This window comes from Scyliorhinus canicula, chromosome 7, assembly GCF_902713615.1.
Source record: "Scyliorhinus canicula chromosome 7, sScyCan1.1, whole genome shotgun sequence".
Taxonomy (NCBI): domain Eukaryota; kingdom Metazoa; phylum Chordata; class Chondrichthyes; order Carcharhiniformes; family Scyliorhinidae; genus Scyliorhinus; species Scyliorhinus canicula.
The window spans coordinates 127,403,353-127,422,569 of record NC_052152.1 but is presented as its reverse complement, the minus strand read 5'-3'; the positions used below and the strand labels follow the sequence as shown (position 1 = coordinate 127,422,569).

General features: G+C 51.7%; 1 protein-coding gene across 1 annotated transcript in view; it reads left to right on the top strand.

Moving 5' to 3' along the window:
• Positions 1–1,909: 1,909 nt before the first annotated feature.
• The window catches only part of bcl2l1 (BCL2 like 1), a 43,961-nt gene continuing 26,653 nt past the window's right edge, over positions 1,910–19,217 (top strand). The window contains exon 1 of the mRNA XM_038802902.1: positions 1,910–2,504. Coding sequence (XP_038658830.1) covers positions 2,034–2,504 — 471 coding nt within the window. The 5' untranslated portion in view covers positions 1,910–2,033. The remainder of the gene's footprint in view (positions 2,505–19,217) is intronic.

The following is a 19,217-nucleotide window of genomic DNA, read 5'->3' as shown; positions in this document are numbered from 1 at the left end:
ATATGGGCCTGTATGAACCACACTGCTGGGGGTCCTTGTCCTTCTTTAAAATTAACGAGATCAGTGCCCGTGACATCGTCGGGGGCAAAGTCCCCCCTTCCCACGCTTCGTTGAGTGTCCGCACCAGCAAGGGGCCCACTAGGTCCACGAACTTTTTATAAAATTCCACCGGGAACCCATCCGGCCCCGGTGCCTTCCCTGACTTCCTGATGTCATTGTGTAGTTGTTTCAGTGATTCTTCGCCGTGGGTCCAAAGGAAAAAAATGTCATTGATGTATCTGGTGTATGAACTTGTGCATGAAGATGTTGCGTATTGAGGTGCGAATTTGGTCCCCATGGCTGTTCCGTGTGTCTGGATGAAGAACTTGTTGTCAAAGGTGAAGATAAGGGAGAGGGGCGAGCCTCAGTTTCGGAGAAATGAGTGCGTCTCTGGGAGAGAGGGGGGTCAGCCTGCGGCAAAGGGTCGGGGCTCCGTTTTGGGGAAAGTGTTTTGAGGAAAGAAGAGGGGCTCAGTTTTGGGGAAAGTGTTTTGAGGAAAGAGGAGGGGCTCAGTTTTAAGTAAAGGGGTAGGGTTCAGTGTGAAGAACGGGGTTCGGGACAGGGGTGGAGAAAGGTGTGGGGCTTGGAGGTGGGGCTTGGGGTAAGGTGTGTGGCCTAGGGAAGGGGTGTGGCCTGTGGAAGAGGTGGGGCAGGGTGGGGCCTGGCTGGGGGCGTGGCCCAGGTAAGAGGCGGTGCAGCCCAGGTAAGAGGCGGTGCTCAGGGGCATGGACAGGGGGAGGGGTGAGGCTCAGGGGGCGTGGCCTGGGGAAGGGGCTGAGCTCGGGGGCTTTGCCCAGGGAAGGGGTGGGGCTCAGGGTAAGGGGCGGGTATCGGGGGCGTGGCCCGGGGAAGGGGCATGGCTCGGGGGTGTGCCAGGGTAAGGGGCGGGGCTCGATGTAAGGGCCATGGCCCGGGAAAGGGGAGCGGCTCGGGGGCATGGCCTGGGGAAGGGGTGGGGCTCGGTGTAAGGGGCGTGGCCCGGGGAAGGGGAGCGGCTCGGGGGTGTGACCCGGGGAAGGGGAGTGGCTTGGAGGGCATGGCCCGGGGAAGGGGAGCAGGTCGGGGGGCGTGACCCGGGGAAGGGGTGGGGCTCGGTGTAAGGGGTGTGACCCAGGGAAGGGGTGAGGCTCGGGGTAAGGGGCGTGGCCCGGGGAAGGAGAGTGGCTTGGAGGGCATGGCCCGGGGAAGGGGAGCAGCTCGGGGGAGTGACCCGGGGAAAGGGTGGGGCTCAAGGGTAAGGCTTGGGGTAAGGGGCGTGGCCCGGGGAAGGGGAGTGGCTTGGAGGGCATGGCCCGGGGAAGGGGAGCAGCTCGGGGGGCGTGACCCGGGGAAAGGGTGGGGCTCGGGGTAGGGGGTGGGGCTTGGGGTAAGGGGAGTGGCTTGGGGGGCATGGCCCGGGGAAGGGGAGCAGCTCGGGGGGCGTGACCCGGGGAAAGGGTGGGACTCGGGGTAAGGGGCGTGGCCCGGGGAAGGGGAGCGGCTTGGGGCGTGTGGCCTGGGGAAAGGGCGGGGCTCGGGGTAAGGAGCGTGGCCCGTTAAGGGGAGAGGCTTGGGGGTGTGGCCCGGGGAAGGGGCGGGGCTCGGGGGAAGCAGCGTGGCCCGGGTAAGGGGAGAGGCTTGGGGGGCGTGGCCTGGGGAAGGGGGCGTGGCCTGGGAAGGGGGCGTGGCCTGGGGAAGGGGGGCGGGGCCCGGGGACGGGGACAGGGCCCGGGGAAGGGGGGCGGGTCCCGGGGGCCCGGGGCGGGGCTTGGGGGCGTGGCCCGGGGAAGAGGCGTGGCCCGGGAAAGGGAAGGGGGCGTGGCCCGGGGCGGGGCTTGGGGGCGGTGCCCGGGGAGGAGGCGGGGCCCGGGGAAGGGGCGGGGCCCGGGGAAGGGGCGGGGCCTCGGCTGCTCCAGTTGTCTCTGGGTTGTGGTGGAATTGCCAGTGTGTCTATGGGGCCCGGCTCTCTGCTTCCTATCCGCCATGCCGGCTCTGTGAGGATCTGAAGCAGCAGGATGTACAGCAGTGGCGAGCTGGTCGCTGACTTCCTCAGGTACAAACTGTCCCAGAGAGGCCACAGCTGGAGTCGACTGTGTGAGCAGAATGGAGCGGCGGGCTTGGGCCTGCAGCCGGAGCAGGGAGCGGCTGATGCGAGCGGCAGGCCGGAGGCTGAGCGAGCCTGCCTGGCCCTGCGGGATGCTGCCGAGGAGTTTGAGCTGCGGTACCGCCGGGCCTTCAGCGACCTGTCAGCCCAGCTGCGGGTGACCCCGGACACGGCCTACCGGCGCTTCGAGCAGGTGGTGGGCGAGTTATTCCGGGACGGGGTGAACTGGGGCCGCCTGGTGGCTTTCTTCTGTTTCGGGGCGGCTCTGAGTGTGGAGAGCGCGGAGAAGGAGATGGGAGCGCTGGTGCCCCGGATCGCCGAGTGGATGAGCACCTACCTGGAGAGTAACCTGGAGCCCTGGATCCGGCAGCATGGGGGCTGGGTAAGGCCCATGTCCAAGCTTCAATCAGAAGTTCCCGGAGAGTCTCTCCCTCGGACCCTGTGTCAACCCCCCTCCTACCCACTGTCAACCCCCCAACCCCCCCTACCAGTGTCAACCTCCCCACCCCCCACCCACTGTCAACCTCCCCACCCCCCACCCAGTGTCAACCTCCCCACCCCCCACCCAGTGTCAACCTCCCCACCCCCCACCCAGTGTCAACCTCCCCACCCCCCACCCAGTGTCAACCTCCCCCACCCCCCACCCAGTGTCAACCTCCCCACCCCCACCCAGTGTCAACCTCCCCACCCCCCACCCACTGTCAACCTCCCCACCCCCCCACCCAGTGTCAACCTCCCCACCCCCACCCAGTGTCAACCTCCCCCATCCCCCACCCCCACCCAGTGTCAATCCCCCACCCCCCCACCCAGTGTCAATCCCCCACCCCCCACCCAGTGTCAATCCCCCACCCCCCACCCAGTGTCAATCCCCCACCCCCCCACCCAGTGTCAATCCCCCACCCCCCACCGTGTCAATCCCCCACCCCCCACCCAGTGTCAATCCCCATCCCCCACCCAGTGTCAACCCCCCATCCCCCACCCCCCACCCCACCCAGTGTCAACCCCCCCCATCCCCCACCCCCACCCAGTGTCAACCCCCCCATCCCCCACCCCCACCCAGTGTCAACCCCCCCATCCCCCACCCCCCACCCCCGTGTCGGCCCCCCCCACCCCGGTGTCGGCCCCCCCCACCCCGTGTCGGCCCCCCCCACCCCGTGTCGGCCCCCCACCCCGTGTCGGCCCCCCCCCCACCCCGTGTCGCCCCCCCCACCCCGTGTCGGCGCCCCCCCCCACCCCGTGTCGGCCCCCCCCCCCACCCCGTGTCGGCCCCCCCCCCCACCCCGTGTCGGCCCCCCCCCCACCCCGTGTCGCCCCCCCCACCCCGTGTCGCCCCCCCCACCCCGTGTCGCCCCCCCCCCACCCCGTGTCGCCCCCCCACCCCGTGTCGCCCCCCCCCACCCCGTGTCGCCCCCCCCCCCACCCCGTGTCGGCCCCCCCCCCACCCGTGTCGGCCCCCCCCCCACCCCGTGTCGGCCCCCCCCCACCCCGTGTCGGCCCCCCCCCACCCAGTGTCGGCCCCCCCCCACCCGTGTCGGCCCCCCCCACCCGTGTCCGGCCCCCCCCACCCCGTGTCGGCCCCCCCCACCCCGTGTCGGCCCCCCCCCCCCCGTGTCGGCCCCCCCCCCACCCCGTGTCGGCCCCCCCCCACCCCGTGTCGGCCCCCCCCACCCCGTGTCGGCCCCCCCCCCACCCCGTGTCGGCCCCCCCCCCACCCCGTGTCGGCCCCCCCCCACCCCGTGTCGGCCCCCCCCCCCCCCGTGTCGGCCCCCCCCCCACCCGTGTCGGCCCCCCCCCACCCCGTGTCGGCCCCCCCCCCCCCGTGTCGGCCCCCCCCCACCCCGTGTCGGCCCCCCCCCCCCCCCGTGGGCCCCCCCCCCCCCCCCGTGTCGGCCCCCCCCCCCCCCCGTGTCGGCCCCCCCCCCCCCCGTGTCGGCCCCCCCCCCCCCGTGTCGGCCCCCCCCACCCCGTGTCGGCCCCCCCCCCCACCCCGTGTCGGCCCCCCCCCACCCCGTGTCGGCCCCCCCCACCCCGTGTCGGCCCCCCCCCACCCCGTGTCGGCCCCCCCCCACCCCGTGTCGGCCCCCCCCCACCCCGTGTCGGCCCCCCCCACCCCGTGTCGGCCCCCCCCACCCCGTGTCGAGCCCCCCGCCCACTCACCCACCCTGTGTCCCCCCCTCGTTGTGCACTCTGCCACCTCCACACCTTTCCCTCCCCCCCGCACCTTGTCTCCTCTCCACCCCCACCCCCCGACCCTGCCACCGCCCCGGCCCAGCCCTCTCCCTCAACAAAGTCAAAAACGAGGACACAGATTAAAATAATTGGGAGATGGATTGCAGGGAAATTGAGTAATTCTCTAAACCAAGGATGTTTTGGAGGGGGGTGGGGGGGGGGGGGGGGGGGGGGGGTGGCTGGGGGCTGGAATCCACGGCTGAATGGTTAGTCAAGAATGAAACCCTCAGCACATTTAAAAGGCAACTGGATAAGCCTGATCAGCAACAACTTTTAAATAGTGCTTTTACCCTTGCAAAATGTGCACGGCACAACACAGCAGCATTTTAAATAATATTTAACTGGAGGCACTTATTAGGAAAGGTCAAAGAAGTAGTTTGAAGCAGTTTCTTAGAGGTGGATAGGGAGGCTGAAATGTTTTTTATTCATTCATGCTGCAAATCATGTGTAGGTACACCCACAGTACTGATGGGGAGGGAAATCCCTAATTTTGAGGAAGCAACAGTGAAGTTACGGCAATATAGTACCAAGACAGGATGGTGTGTGACTTTGAGGGAAACTTGCAAGTAGCACTGTTCCCATATGTCTGCTGCTCTTGTTCTTCTCATGGGTAAAGGTTTTGGGAGGTGCTGTCGAAAGAGCCTGGTGAGTTGCTGCAGTTTATCTTGTAGATGGTGAACATTGCTGTCATTGTGTGTAGGTGGTGGAATGAGTGAATGTTTAAGGTGGTAGGTGGGGTACCAATCAAGTGGGGACTTGGGAGCTACTTTGTCCTGGATGTGTTGAGCTACTTGAGTGTTGCTGGAGCTACACTCATCCAGGCAAGTTGAGAGTATTTCCATATCCCTGATGGACCAGTTTTGGTAGAGCCTGGAGGCGAGTTACTTGCTCCAAATAAAGAATTCAGGAGTTTGGGGCCTCAGCAGATGACAGTCACCAATGATGAAGTGATAAAAATCAGGAATGTGCAAGGCCTTGAACTGGTGAAGTGCTGATTTCTCTGAGGGACCAATGTAAGTCAGTGAGCACAAGCGTGATGGGTGAATGGGACTGGTGCAAGCTTTCAGATTTGGACAGTTGATTTCAGTATCTCTTGGCTGCATTTGTTGGAGGAGTCATTCTGTTAGTTTTCTTCTGCATGACGTAATTGAAGGATTTCTTGAGCAATGCCTGCAGTTGTGTCCCATGGACTGCCGAGACCCGAAACATTAAGTTCTCTTTTACTAATAGCTGCTGCTGGCTGACTTGCTGGGTAGTTCCAGTTGTTTCTGTTTGAATTGTTAAATATTGTATGTCCTTTTTTAGTGTTTTGGATATTTCCGAAAGTTAGAGGCAGGCTGTTTTGATGATGTAAATTAAGTGAGGGAATAGCAGTTTGTAAATGCTCTCTATGGTCCTTGGCTGCCTTTGGAAATTTCACCAAAAACTCTTCAGATTAGTTGCACCAAACAGCATGAGCTGTTGTCTCATCACTTGACTCCCAGATTAGATGAGTTGAATGTCCCTCAGTACAAACTCCACTGGGAGGAAAAAGCTTGATGGGTCAGATGATCTTTCTTGCTTAACATTGTCCTAACAAATAAGATGATGAAATAAGATACAGGGCTTGATCACATGAAGCAGAAGAAATTTGCAATTTAAGATACTGCACAATTACTCAATTGATCAAAGGCTCATGTTTTTATTCACTTTATTTCTGATACCCTTCACACTTGGCTGTTCTGATTCCACTGTTTAATGAACTGCTCAATTTTTTCCAAAATTCCTGATGGCAAGACTCTTGTGCACTGAAGCACATATTATGCAGTTTCAAAGATACAGTACAGCAGTGATACCCATTTGTTCCCCTCCTTCTCGCTGTGGTGGCACATTTTCTACCACTGTCCTTCTCACCCTGCTTTACTGCTGATGAAGGGCCTGTTCTGTGCTGTACTGTTCTATGTTCCATATACACCAAAGAGTTTAGTTTATTAAGATGGGCATCATGAATGCAGCTATGAATGCCATTGCCCCTGTTTAGAGATATGGGCTCACATCTCTGAGCTGTACAAAGCTACTAGCCGTCCGTTTATTTCTCCCCTGCCATTCACATAGGCCCAGCTCGAAAACAAGCAGCAAACAGCTGCTTCCTTTCAAACAATGCAAAGCTGCGCTCTTGTATTACTTAGAAATTCAGTCTCAAGTCCCCCTACTTGGGACTGTGACGGTGGCAGTTTTGCAGTCTCCATTATTGCATGGGCAGTGGAATACCAGGTATGTTGTGGTACCACAGATGGGCATCTGTAACCAGGCTCTTTATTCATACAGGAAGCAATGGAGCAGCTCTGTATTATGTGGAGTCTCGAGGCTAGCAGCTTGATGGAAAGTCAGTGGTTCTTGGTAGCCTGAAGGGTCTTACCAGTTTGGCTCTTCTGAGCAATGTAATGATTGGGCTGAATGAATTTTGAGCAGCAGAAAGCTAGGGACCTTGTTTTTGGAAATTGAATATACTTGCACATTTATCCTCGTGAGAAGCATTCCCACGTCAGGTAGAGCAGAGATGAGGGACAAGTTAAACCTTCTGCTACACTGGCTGTGTGTGTTTAATCTTCGAGTGAGAGGAGCAGCTTCTGTCTGTTCTGGCGTGGATCAGTTCACTGCAACCAGTAGAAAAAGGTGACTTCCCCAAAGAAGAGATCACCACCAAGACACAAATGGTCCAATCAATCCAAGTGGAAAATATCAATAGAAACAAATCATAATCTGGTTTTATTCTTGATGCAGCTAGTTTCTAGCTAACAGGCCGCTGGTCACAGAAGGCCTCGGACATACTGGTGAGAAACTTGTGATCCTTCTCCAGGGCTGCAAGAAGAGATGGGAGCAGTTGGACTGACCTTCCTCATAAATGTTTTGCAGCTTTTTGTGTCGAGAGCACCATTCTTTGTTTTCCACAGCAGTTATGTCTTGAGAGTCGTAGACAGTTTAGTACCAGTCATGGATAGTTTTATACTGTGGATTTGTGACCATTTAACAGAATTTAGCAAGCTACAAATTCACTTGTATAAAAAGACATGGGTTTGTCCATGGCCTGGGCTAAATTGAGGTGTGTGTTAATTGCCTAAACTATCCCTTTCCCTTATAGTGAAGGACTTTTCCTCAGTATTAGCTCCTTTGTCTCATGCCAAGTGAAGAACCTTCAAGTAGGAGGATATTGACATTGCTTTTTCCTGGTGCTGTTTATTACTGCATAGACTAATTACGACCCAAAGCTACCTTGATTGCAAGTGCCACAGAAATGCGACATTTAAAAACATATTCAACTAAAATAAATTCTAACATCAATAATATTCAGTTGCCAGAATTAGTGCTACTGTAATCGTTTAATGAAATATATGCTTTTTACATATTTAAAACTGCTTCCCTCCTAGCTCTGTTATGCATAATGGTTATGCATTTGCTTTGTATCACTATCGTTATTGTTATAATTAAGTTAATTCTATTCTTAAAATGCTCATCTTGTTTTCAAATCCCTCCATGGCCTGGCCCCTTCCTAGCTCTTTAACCTCCTCCAATGTTGCAACCCTCTGAGATATCCACTCCTCTAATTCTGGCTCAGTGTCAAACAATGATCCTGTGATACTCCTGGCACACTTCATTATGTTAAAGGCACTTCATAAGCTGGTGTTGTTTGATTTTTGCTAATTATCTCTAGAATTTCCTTGATGCATGATATGTTTGAGTCAAGCGCTACATTTTCTTCTGCAGTCCCTCAGGAGAGTGACTGACAAAGAAACATATATAGAAAATAGAAGCAGGAGGAGAGCATTCTCCCCTTCGAGCCTACTTAATGAGGAATAACAGCAAACGGGATTATTATTTAAATAAAATATTAAAACATGCTGCTGTGCAGAGAGACCTGGGTGTGCTAGTGCATGAGTCGCAAAAAGTTGGTTTACAGGTACAACAGGTGATTAAGAAGGCAAATAGAATTTTGTCCTTCATTGCTAGAAGGATGGAATTCAAGACTAGGGAGGTTATGCTGCAATTGTATACGGTGTTAGTAAGGCCACACCTGGAGTATTGTGTTCAGTTTTGGTCTCCTTACTTGAGAAAGGACGGCTGGCGCTGGAGGGTGTGCAGAGGAGATTCACTAGGTTAATCCCAGATCTGAAGGGGTTGGATTATGAGGAGAGGTTGAGTAGACTGGGACTGTACTCGTTGGAATTTAGAAGGATGAGGGGGGATCTTATAGAAACAAAAAATTATGAAGGGAATAGATAAGATAGATGCGAGCAGGTTGTTTCCACTGGCGGGTGAAAGCAGAACTAGGGGACATAGCCTCAAAATAAGGGGAAGTAGATTTAGGACTGAGTTTAGGCAGAACGTCTTCACCCAAAGGGTTGTGAATGTATGGAATTCCTTGCCCAGTGAAGCAGTAGATGCTCCTTCATTAAATGTTTTTATGATAAAGATAGTTTTTTGAAGAATAAAGTCCACAAAAGATCAGCCATAATGATCTCATTGAATGGCGGAGCAGGCTCGAGGGACCAGATGGCCTACTCCTGCTCCTAGTTCTTATGTTCTTATTATCAAGTTCAAAACCCTGATCAAACCCCCCAACCATGTTCCTTGTTCCCTTTAGCCCCAAGAGCTAATTCCTCCTTGAAATTACTCAACGTTTTGGCCTCTACTACTGAGGTCCATCATGAAAGCCCACCTTCCCAAACTTTTCCCCTTGTCAGAGGTATGGTGATCCTCAGATTGAACCACCACCAATCAGCTCTCCCCTTCAAAGGGGAAAGCATCCTATCGTCACCTGGGACTATAGCGACTTTATTTTACTTTTCTGTGGTAGTGAATTCCACAGATTCATCGCTCTCTGGGTGAACAAATTTCTCCTCGCCTCAGGCCAAAAAGGTTTACCCCTTATCCTCAAACTATGACTCCTAGTTCAGGAAGTGTGAACTGGCTCTCCTTCTTTATTCAGTCCCCTTGGTTGATCACAGCAAGGCTAATTTAAAAAGAATCCCATCCCTTGTAGACACCTAATAATGATCTTTATTAGTATCACAAGTTGGCTAACATTAACACTGCAATGAAGTTACTGTGAAAATCCCCGAGTCACCACACTCCAGCGCCTGTGTTTATGTTTTAGAAGGAGCCAATTTAATCAGGCTTTCTTCAGTTAAAGAAAGAATCCCTCTTCTTTGAATCTAAAATGCAAGAAAATAATAAAACACATGCACATACACACAGATTACAAATAAGCGGGATTTCTGGTGAAGCCGTGTAAGAGCAAGACACATGAAAGGTGGCCCTTGGTTGGGTCTTTGTTTTGATCCCTTTTACCTGTTTCTTGGGGGGATTCTGATGACCACACGCCCGTTATGGGTTTAAAGAACTGTTTCTCGATGGAGTCATGTCGAAATCAACGACAAAGAAGCCCAATTTGAAGAAAGTTCAGGAGGGTAGCCTGTTGAAGGAGAGAAGGTGGCCACCGTGCCCATTACTTTGGACACGTTGGGTGTAGTGATGGCGCTGTAGATATTCGGCAGACAAATGGATTGGTAGTTTGAGTGGAAGGGCAAGGAGATAAAAGAATCCTTTAAAGCCACTGTGGAGAAGGCTCTGGGCCTGACTTCGCTCGAACGTGGTTCAGGCGCAGGATGAGACTGTGAAGGGTGTGGAGGAGCCCTGTCGCAGCACGAGGATCGGCTGACCTTTTTTGGAAGCTGAGAAGATGATGGTGGTGTATGAGTCGGAAAGTGGAGGATCTGGAGAACAGGTCAGGGGGGTTAAACCTCAGGTTGGTGGGGCTGCTGGAAGGATTGGAGGGCTCAAAGCCGACTCGGTACTTTTCGGCGATGTTTTCTCAGTTGGTTGGTGGGATGAGATGTTCTTCTCTTCTCACCCCCACGCTGGAATTGGACAGAGCTCACCGGCGCTCAGGCGAAAGTCGCCCAATGAGTCACCGCGGGCTCTCATAATTTCAAATGGAAGGAGTGGGTCTTGGAATGGGTGAAGAAGATTTGGAATATTGATTGGGAATGACACTCGGTGTGGGTATATCAGGATATTGGGATTGTGATGAAGAGATGGGCGGCCTTCAACAGGGCAAAGGCTATTTTCTACAGCTAGGGCGTGCAGTTTGGGGAGGTGTAACCGGCGAGGACCATGGACTTGAATTACAATTTTTTTTTTCCGATACGCTGCAGCAGACCTGCATCAGGGAGAAGACATTGGGTCGTTGTGAGATGGACTGCTTAGGTCTGTGTATGAAGGGGGGAATGCCTGTGTTCTGTACCTTTGCCTTTGTGGGTTGTGTGTTTTGACTTTGTTTGGAGGGAGTTTGGCAAGGGGGGGGGGGGGGGGGGGGAGTTTAATGAAGATATGGGGATGGTTTTGTGTGTGCTGGAGGGGAAAGAGTCTTGTTAATAATGGTGGGGTTTGGCATGTCGGTGGGAGTTTGGGCCAGAAAGGATGACCGAAATATAGTCATAGAATTTACAGTGCAGAAGGAGGCCATTCGGCCATCGAGTCTGCACTGACTCTTGGAAAGAGCACCCTACATAAGCCCACACCTCCATCCTATCCCTGAAACCCAGTAACTCACCTAAACTTTTTTTTGGACACTAAAGGCAATTTAGCATGGCCAATCCACCTAACTTGTGCATCTTTGGAATGTGGAAGGAAACCAGAGCATCCGGAGGAAACCCACGCAGACATGGGGAGAACATGCAGACTCCGCACAGATAGTGACCCAAGCTGGCCATCAAACCTATGACCCTGGAGCTGTGAATCAACTGTGCTAACTACTGTGCTACAGCACCATTCATGGGGTGGTAGTTGTTTTTGAGGGGATATAAGAGGAGGGCCTTGGCTGGGGGGCACTTTGCTAGCGGTGAGGAGCGGGGAGGCTAGCGAATTGGAGTGGAGTGGGGGGAGAAGAGGCTGCGGTCTGTTGGGCCTGTTTGGGTGGGGTACAATGGACCTAGCTTGCTTGTTTGTATGGTGGGAAGGGGAGCTGGCGCCAAGCAGTCGTGGGCCTTGCATGGCGGTGGGTGGAGGCCGAGTCTTTGTCTCACCTCAGGGGTGGGGCTAGTGGCCATCTTGGTGGACCTGGGATCCAGGTATTTGGGCAGGAATGTTGAATCATAGTCTGATGATTGATGTGAGGCTGGGGGGGTGGGGGGGGGGGGGGGGGGGGGGGTGGGGGGGTGGGGGGGGGGGGGTTGGGGGGGGGGGGTTGGGGGGGGGGGGGGGGTTGGGGGGTTGGGGGGGGGGGGGGGGTTGGTTGGTGAAAGATTCCCGGCAAGGTTGATCACCTGGAATATGCGGGCTTGGGGGAGGCCTGTGAAGAGAGCATGGGCGTTTTCCAATTTGAAAGATTGGAGGCTGATTTAGCAAAAGAATCTCCTACAGGTGCGGGACCAGATGAGGTTGCAGAAGGCTTCGGACTCGAAACGTTAGCTCTTTTCTCTCCCTACAGATGCTGCCAGATTTGCTGAGATTTTCCAGCATTTTCCCTTTCGTTTCAGATTCCAGCATCCACAGTAATTTGCTTTTATTAAGGTTGCTGTCTGTTTCGGAGATGGCTAAAGTGTTGGCTGCTTTCATGGAGGAGGCAGGAGGGGTGGATCCGTGGCAGTTTGTGAACCTGGGGGAGATTAGTTTTTTTTTTGCTGATACACAAGGTGTACTCCAGAATTGACCTTCTTCCTGATAGGTAAGAACTTTGCTCCCTGGGGTAAAAGATGTGGAATATTCGGTGGATATTTCTCACTTTGCGCTGCAGTGGTGAATTTAAAGCTGGAGGTGGATTGGGCGTAGTGTACGGGGTGACTGTTGGATATGGGTTTGCTGGCTGACCCTGTGTTCTTTCTGTGCTAAGATTTCAAAGTCCGTAAGGGACTATGCGGCATGGAATGAAAACAGAATGGTCTCCCCCGCTACGTTGCAGGAGGTATTAAAGGTGGTGATCATAGTCATAGAATTTACAGTACAGAAGGAGGCCATTCGGCCCATCAAGTCTGCAGCGGCTCTTGGAAAGAGCACCCTACCCAGGCCTACATCTCTACCCTATCCCCATAACCCAGTAACCTCACCCAACACTAAGGGCAATGTTGGACACTAAGGGCAATTTAGCATGGCCAATCCACCTAACCTGCATATCTTTGGACTGTGGGAGGAAACCGGAGCACCCGGAGGAAACCCGCGTGCACATGGGGGGAATGTGCAGACTCCACACAGACAGTGACCCAAGCCGGAATCGCACCTGGGACCCTGGAGCTGTGAAGCAATTGTGCTACCCACTATGCTACCGTGCTGCCCAGTGGGGAGGTCATTTCATACAAGCTCATATGGATAGGGAGGTAAGGTGCGAGTGCCAGGAGTTGGTGGATGGGATCTTGGTTGTATATAAGGAGTATACAAGTGATCCTACAACAGAGCTTTTGGCACACAGGAAGAAGCTGCAAATGCAGTTGACCTGTTGTCCATGGGCCAGGTGGTGCGACAGTTGTGCAGATAAAGGGGGCGGCGTACAAGTATGGAGAGAAAGCTAGTTGCCTTTTTGCACATCAGTTAAGGAGGAAGAAGCTGTTCAGGAGATTGTGCAGATGTGGGATCCGGGCTTGAAGTGGGGGGGGGGGCCTGTTGGTGGATCTGTTCAGGTACTTTCAGCTGCGTGATTGGGTATGGCGAGCTTTCTGAGGTGCCACTGTCCACTTTGCTGGAAAGGATTGTCACTTGTGTGGGGTCAGAGGAGGCAGGTATGTGCGGGATATATGGACGGATCGTGGAGGAAGAGCAAGTTTTGTAGGAGGTGAAGGCTAGGTGGGAGGTGGTGTTGGGTCCCATTATGGAGGAGGAGGTGCGGAGTGAGTCTCTCGGTTGGGTGAATGTTACGTCATCCTGCGCACGGTTACGTTTGATACAACTCAAGGTGATGTTCAGGGTACATCTCATCATTGCCAAAATGAGTCGATTTTGTTTTTTAAGGGAGTTGAGGATACGTGTGAGTGCTGCTTCAGGGCCTGAGAACCATACACATATGTTCTGGTCCTGCCCCAAGTTGGTAGTTTTTTGGTGGCCTTTTTCTAATAAGAAAAACCATATTGGCAATTTTAAATGTGGATTTGGAGCCCTGCCCATTAGTTGCAATATTTGAGGTGTCGGACCAGCCAGAATTGAGGATGGGTGTGATGGCAGGCACTTTGGCTTTTGCCTCATTGCTGCCTCAGCAGCGGATTCTGTTGAGTTGGAGAAGGCGGCACCACCCAGTGCTGTTGCATGGCTGGGTGACGTGGTGACATTTTTGCACCGAGAAGATTAAATTCACGGTGAGGGGAGTGGTTAATTGGTTATGTCGTAGCTAGTGTCTTTATATTGCATTTCAAAGATTTAGTCACTGTTATCTGTTAGGGAGCCGGGGTTGCTCTTTTGGGAGGAGCGACTTGTGACTTGCTTCCAGCAATCAGAGAGAGACAGACTTGACCTGCTAGCGCTGGGGTGCCTGGTGCATATTCTTCAGCTGTGACCTTCACAGCACACTAGGACAGTAGAACTAAAACACTGGAGTAACAGAGGGCAGGGTTGAAGTCGTTTTAACCCTATTTTTCTTGTGCATTCCTAAAGGAGGAAGGACACAAACATATTTTTCGCCTAATTGCTTTCAGCTCGATGTCTGAAGTCTGGTATATAACTCTCGGGAGATGGTTTCTGCTGAGATGGTATTCAGCCTCCAGTATCTCTATAGGAGATTACAGTCCAGTTTTTGCATTGCATCTCTTCCTTTTGAAGTGTCTCCGTTCCCTCTAGACAAGTTGGTCAAGTGTATTGCACATTGGAATTCCAGCAAGTGGTTGATTTACAGTCTCTGTTAGCTTTTGTTTGTATGTCTTTATTTTGGAAAAACAAAACGCTTCTTTCTTAAAAGTTCAATATAAAATTAATGAACTGTTTATAGGTTGACCCCCACACTTCAGAGAATCTCTACAGTGCAGGAGACCATTCGGCCCATCGTGTCTGCACCGACCATTTGAATGGGCACTCTACCGATGCCCACTCCCCCCTGTCCCCATAACACCATTATCTGACCACATCCCTAGATACTAAAGGGCAATTTAGCATGGCCAGTCCACCTACGCGCACATCTTTGGACTGTGGGAGGAAACTGGAGCACCCGGAGGAAACAGACCCGAGGAGAACGTACAAACTCCACACACAATGACCCAAGGCCAGAATTGAACCTGGATCCCTGTCACTGTGAGGCAGCAGTGCTAACCATTATGCCACCGTTTCACCGGCAGGTAATTTGGGGCTATGATCCGTTGCCATGATATCATGCAGCCTTCCCTGCCATTCAATACAATCATGGCTGATCTTGGGCTTTAGTCCCACTGTTCTGCCTGTCTCCATATCCTTTAATTCTCTCAGAGGCAAAAACATAGTGTTCACTGCCTTCCCGAATGAACTTTCTCCATTTCAGTTGGTCACAAGCAGGGATTCCCATGAGTTGGCGGGAATATTTATCCTCTTCAGGTTGTTTTGAGGATAACCCTAACGCGTTTACACTGTACTTGTGTGAATCTCATGCTGTGAGCGAATTCCAAATAGAACACTTACAGTGGGTGTCCGCTATCAGGCATATGAACACTATGTCCCGCCCAGTGGTGCTGGTTTTGAATGGTTAGCACGTTGATACTTGGTAAGTTAGTTTGGGAGAGAACACTGTTGTTAGACAGACTTTCCTGCCACTGGGTTTGGCAAATCTCACTGGTATTTCTCCAGTGCTTTGAGGTGCCTTTTGTAGGTTGTCCAAATCTCTCAGACATACAGGAGCACAGGGATCACTGCTACCCAGTTAACCATGACCTTCGTCTTGGGTTTGAGTTCCTGGTCCTCAGATATTCTTCCTCATTCAGCTGAAGGCTGAGCTGGCACGTTAGTGATAGTGACGGATTGCGTCATCCGTGTCTGCTTTTGTGGAGAGGAGACTCCCAAAATATGCAAAATGGTTTAAATTTTCTAGAATTTTACAGTTGATCTTATTGGCGGGAAGGTGCTGTGATGTGGGAGCTGGGTGGAAGGTGGTCTTAGTTATCAGGGTGTTCAGTGACTGGCCCATTTTCACATAAGCTTCAGAGAAAAGTCAACCGTGACCTAGAGCTCAGTTTCTGAGTGAATGTGTGTGCAGGTGTCACCTACGTACTGAATCTTTTATTGCAGAGGTTGAAGTGGTTTTGATTGAAGGCAGTGCAGGTTGAACAGTTTCCCGTATGTTCTGTGGATTATCTCCAGGCCTGTGGGTAATTTGCTGCAGGTGATGTGCAGGATTGCAGAGAGGAAAATGGAGAAAAGCGTTGTAATGACAGCTTGTTTAACCTCCGTCTTCACTGAGCTAGGGTTTGTGGTGGTTCTGTCGCTGAGGAACCTAGCTGGCATATCACCATGGTATTGGCAGAGGATGGTGACAAACCTCTGAGGGCAGCATAATCTGAAGAGGGTAAAATCTTTGTGGTGGATGGAATTGAAGGCATTTGTGAAAAAACACTGTTCCTGGCATCTTCTTGTCTAAACAAAGTTTAGTTTCTCACTAATCATTTACAATATGCTAATCTAACCACATTATACAATTCAAGTGACAGGTCAGATAATTTTGAAGGCATCCAACCAGAACCTGACTCCTTCCCAAGGCTTGAGCACAATCCCAAAGCCACACAGGGAGCTGAGCATTGCAAAGTGAACGTAACTCTGGACTTTTTTGGAAACTGAAATGTGTGATTTGCTTAGAAACAATTAGGTTCTGACTGTATTGTTGACTCATTGAGCATATAGTCCCATTGCTCTGATTCACACTCTGTTATTGCAGCACTATGTGAGCCAGATGGGCAATAATACAGCATAATTAAATAACTGTTCCAGGGTGCTTCACAAATCATAGAAATAGTACAGTAGAGAAAGAGGCTATTTGGCCGGTAATATCTGTCAGCTCTCTGCGAGAGCAACTCAAACCATGCCTTTCTCCCCAGAGCCTTGCAAGTCTTCTCTCATAATTATCCAATCCCTTCGAAAGCCTTGATTGAAGCGGCCTCCACTAGAATCTCAGGCATTGTATATACTCGCTGTATAAAGAGGCTTTTCCTCCTTTCCCTTTTTATTTGTCCAATCACTTTAAGTTGGTAAAAGCAAATTACTGCGGATGCTGGAATCTGAAACAAAAATCTCAACAGCTTCTGTCAGAACTTCTGAGATTGTCCAGTATTTTCAGTTTTTGTTGTTTTAAATTGGTGTCCTTTTGTTCTAGACTATTCAGCAAATTGGAATAGTTTCTCATTTCTCGGAGTTGCAGCACCTCTATAATGTTTCCCATCAAAGGGGTATTTGATCTTCTCCAGTAGGGATTGGGTGAAGTTAAGGGCAAGTGGCTCAAGATCTGATTGAAAGTGACGCTTTTGAGATGCTTCGGAAGAGTTTAGGGTGAGAATTAAAGAAATAACCTTGATGGCTGGTGGCTTTGTCAGTGATGGTGAAATTCAGGAGAGGAATTTCCAAACTTAGGAGCACGAGGGCAGAGGTAGACTGGGATGTGGTAATGGAAAAATTTGGAACAAATATGATGTTTATGAAATACAAACATCGGTGGGGATGGTTGATAATGGCACGGTTGTAAGGTGATCTCTGGTTTTGCTGCAGGGTAGATTGTAAGAAACAGAATTCTAGATTCGGGGACGGAGCTTGATCGAAGATGACAGGAAAAAATGTCAAGTCCGAAAGTGACTCATGATTAATGTGGATTTTGGCAGGGATAAAATGGGGACACTATGGAGTTGGAAATGTGATCTTGATGATCAATTGACTGCAAGGTTTTCAGCGCTTTTAAGGATTAAATAAAATATCAAGGATTCTGGCTGTTGGGTTTAGCCTGTGTAGGAGCTGAGGAGCCAAGTCAGGTCACTTGGTTTCATCACAAAGTTATTCTACTTCAACCAATCCTTCTAAGTCGGACAGGTGGTTAGATAGCACAGCAAATGTTAATGTGGACAAGAGTGATGCTAAGGTAGAGGTGGATGCTGTCAGCATGCACGTGGAAGCTGATCCCAATTATTGTTATTATTCCTGGTGTGGAGGTTGGGCTGGTTGGTATTAGTGTGATGTGTGGGGGCTGATGATGGTGACCCGAAAGATGTTCTAGAGAATCTGTTGTATGCTTTGTCAGGGCAGGTAGGACTGGAACCATCAAAGATACACGAGAGGGTGCAGATGTGATTTTGACAGCAGAAGATGGAAGAATGGAGTAGTCAACCTAATTGGAAGTTGCAGAGAAGATGAGGAGGATCAATGTGTCATGGGCAACGTCCGAGAATATGTTTGATCTGAGCAATATTGCTGCTGTGGATTGGATGTCATATAGGCATAGAGATTTACAGCCCTTCAGCCCATCATGTCTGTGCCGGCCAATAAGCACCTATCCTAATCCCATTTTTCTAGCACTTGGTCTGTAGCCTTGCATACTGTGGTGTTTCAAGTGCTCATCTAAGTGCTTCTGAGGTGTTGTGAAGGTTCCTGCCTCTACCACCCTTTCAGGCAGTGAGTTCCAGGTTCCCACTACCCTCTAGGTGAAAAGGTTTTTCTTCAAATGCTTTCCCTTGAATCTATGTCCCCTGGTTATTGACCCCGCTACTAAAGGGGAACAGTGTTCTTCCTATCTTATGTTCCTCATAATTTTATACACCTCAATGAGGTTCCTCCTCGGCTTTCTTTGCTCTATAGAGAACAACCCCAGTCGAACCAGCCTCTTGTCATGGCTGAAATACTCAAGCCCAACCATTCTGTACCCTTTCTACTGCAATCACATCCTTCCTGTAGTGTGGCAATCCGAACTGCACACAGTACTCCAGCTGTGACCTAACCACCGTTTTATACAGCTCCCTCGTAACCTCCCTGCTCTTGTATTCGGTGCCTCAGCTAATAAAGGAAAGTATCCCATATGCCTTCTGAAACACCTTCACTGTTTAAAAAAAACACTCACCACTTAAAACCAGTCTTTAAGTGAGCAGACTGGGTACCACACCCTTGGATGTGGAAAAGGGGGAGCAGATGGATGGAGAGTTATTGAGGAAGTGGAGTTGAATGGCAGTCTGATAGGAAGAGGAGGCAAAACACGAGGCTCAAGTACATGTGGACAGGGTTTTTTTAATGTGGGCATGATGACGTTGGTAGCAATATTGCCAAAAGCCGAATGTCAAATACTTGCAACAAATAGTTGGGAAATCTGAAGTACAAAGTTTGAAAATGATCGGAACTTTGGGTGAATCATTACATTTTTACATGAATGAGGAAACCACATACATTCTTACATTCCCACATAAATTGTGAATGTTCTGGTTGAGCAGATGCTAAATGGCATATAATGTACACTTCCCTTCTGTAATTCATTGAGTGGGGGTATCTAGGCCAGCATTTATTGTCCATCTCTATAAGTGGCTCTTGGAGAGCATGTATAGAGGGCATTGTGGATCTGGAGTCACGGGTTGGACAGATTTCCTTCCCTAAGGAACTTTTAAAAAATTCCAGATTCTTATGTTCTATGTTTGGGGCCTCACGGTAGCATGGTGGTTAGCATCAATGCTTCACAGCTCCAGGGTCCCAGGTTTGATTCCCGGCTGGGTCACTATCTGTGTGGAGTCTGCACGTCCTCCCCGTGTGTGCGTGGGTTTCCCCCGGGTGCTCCGGTTTCCTCCCACAGTCCAAAGATGTGCGGGTTAGGTGGATTGGCCATGCTAAATTGCCCGTAGTGTAAGGTTAATGGGGGGATTGTTGGGTTACGGGTATACGGGTTACGTGGGTTTAAGTAGGGTGATCATTGCTCGGCACAACATCGAGG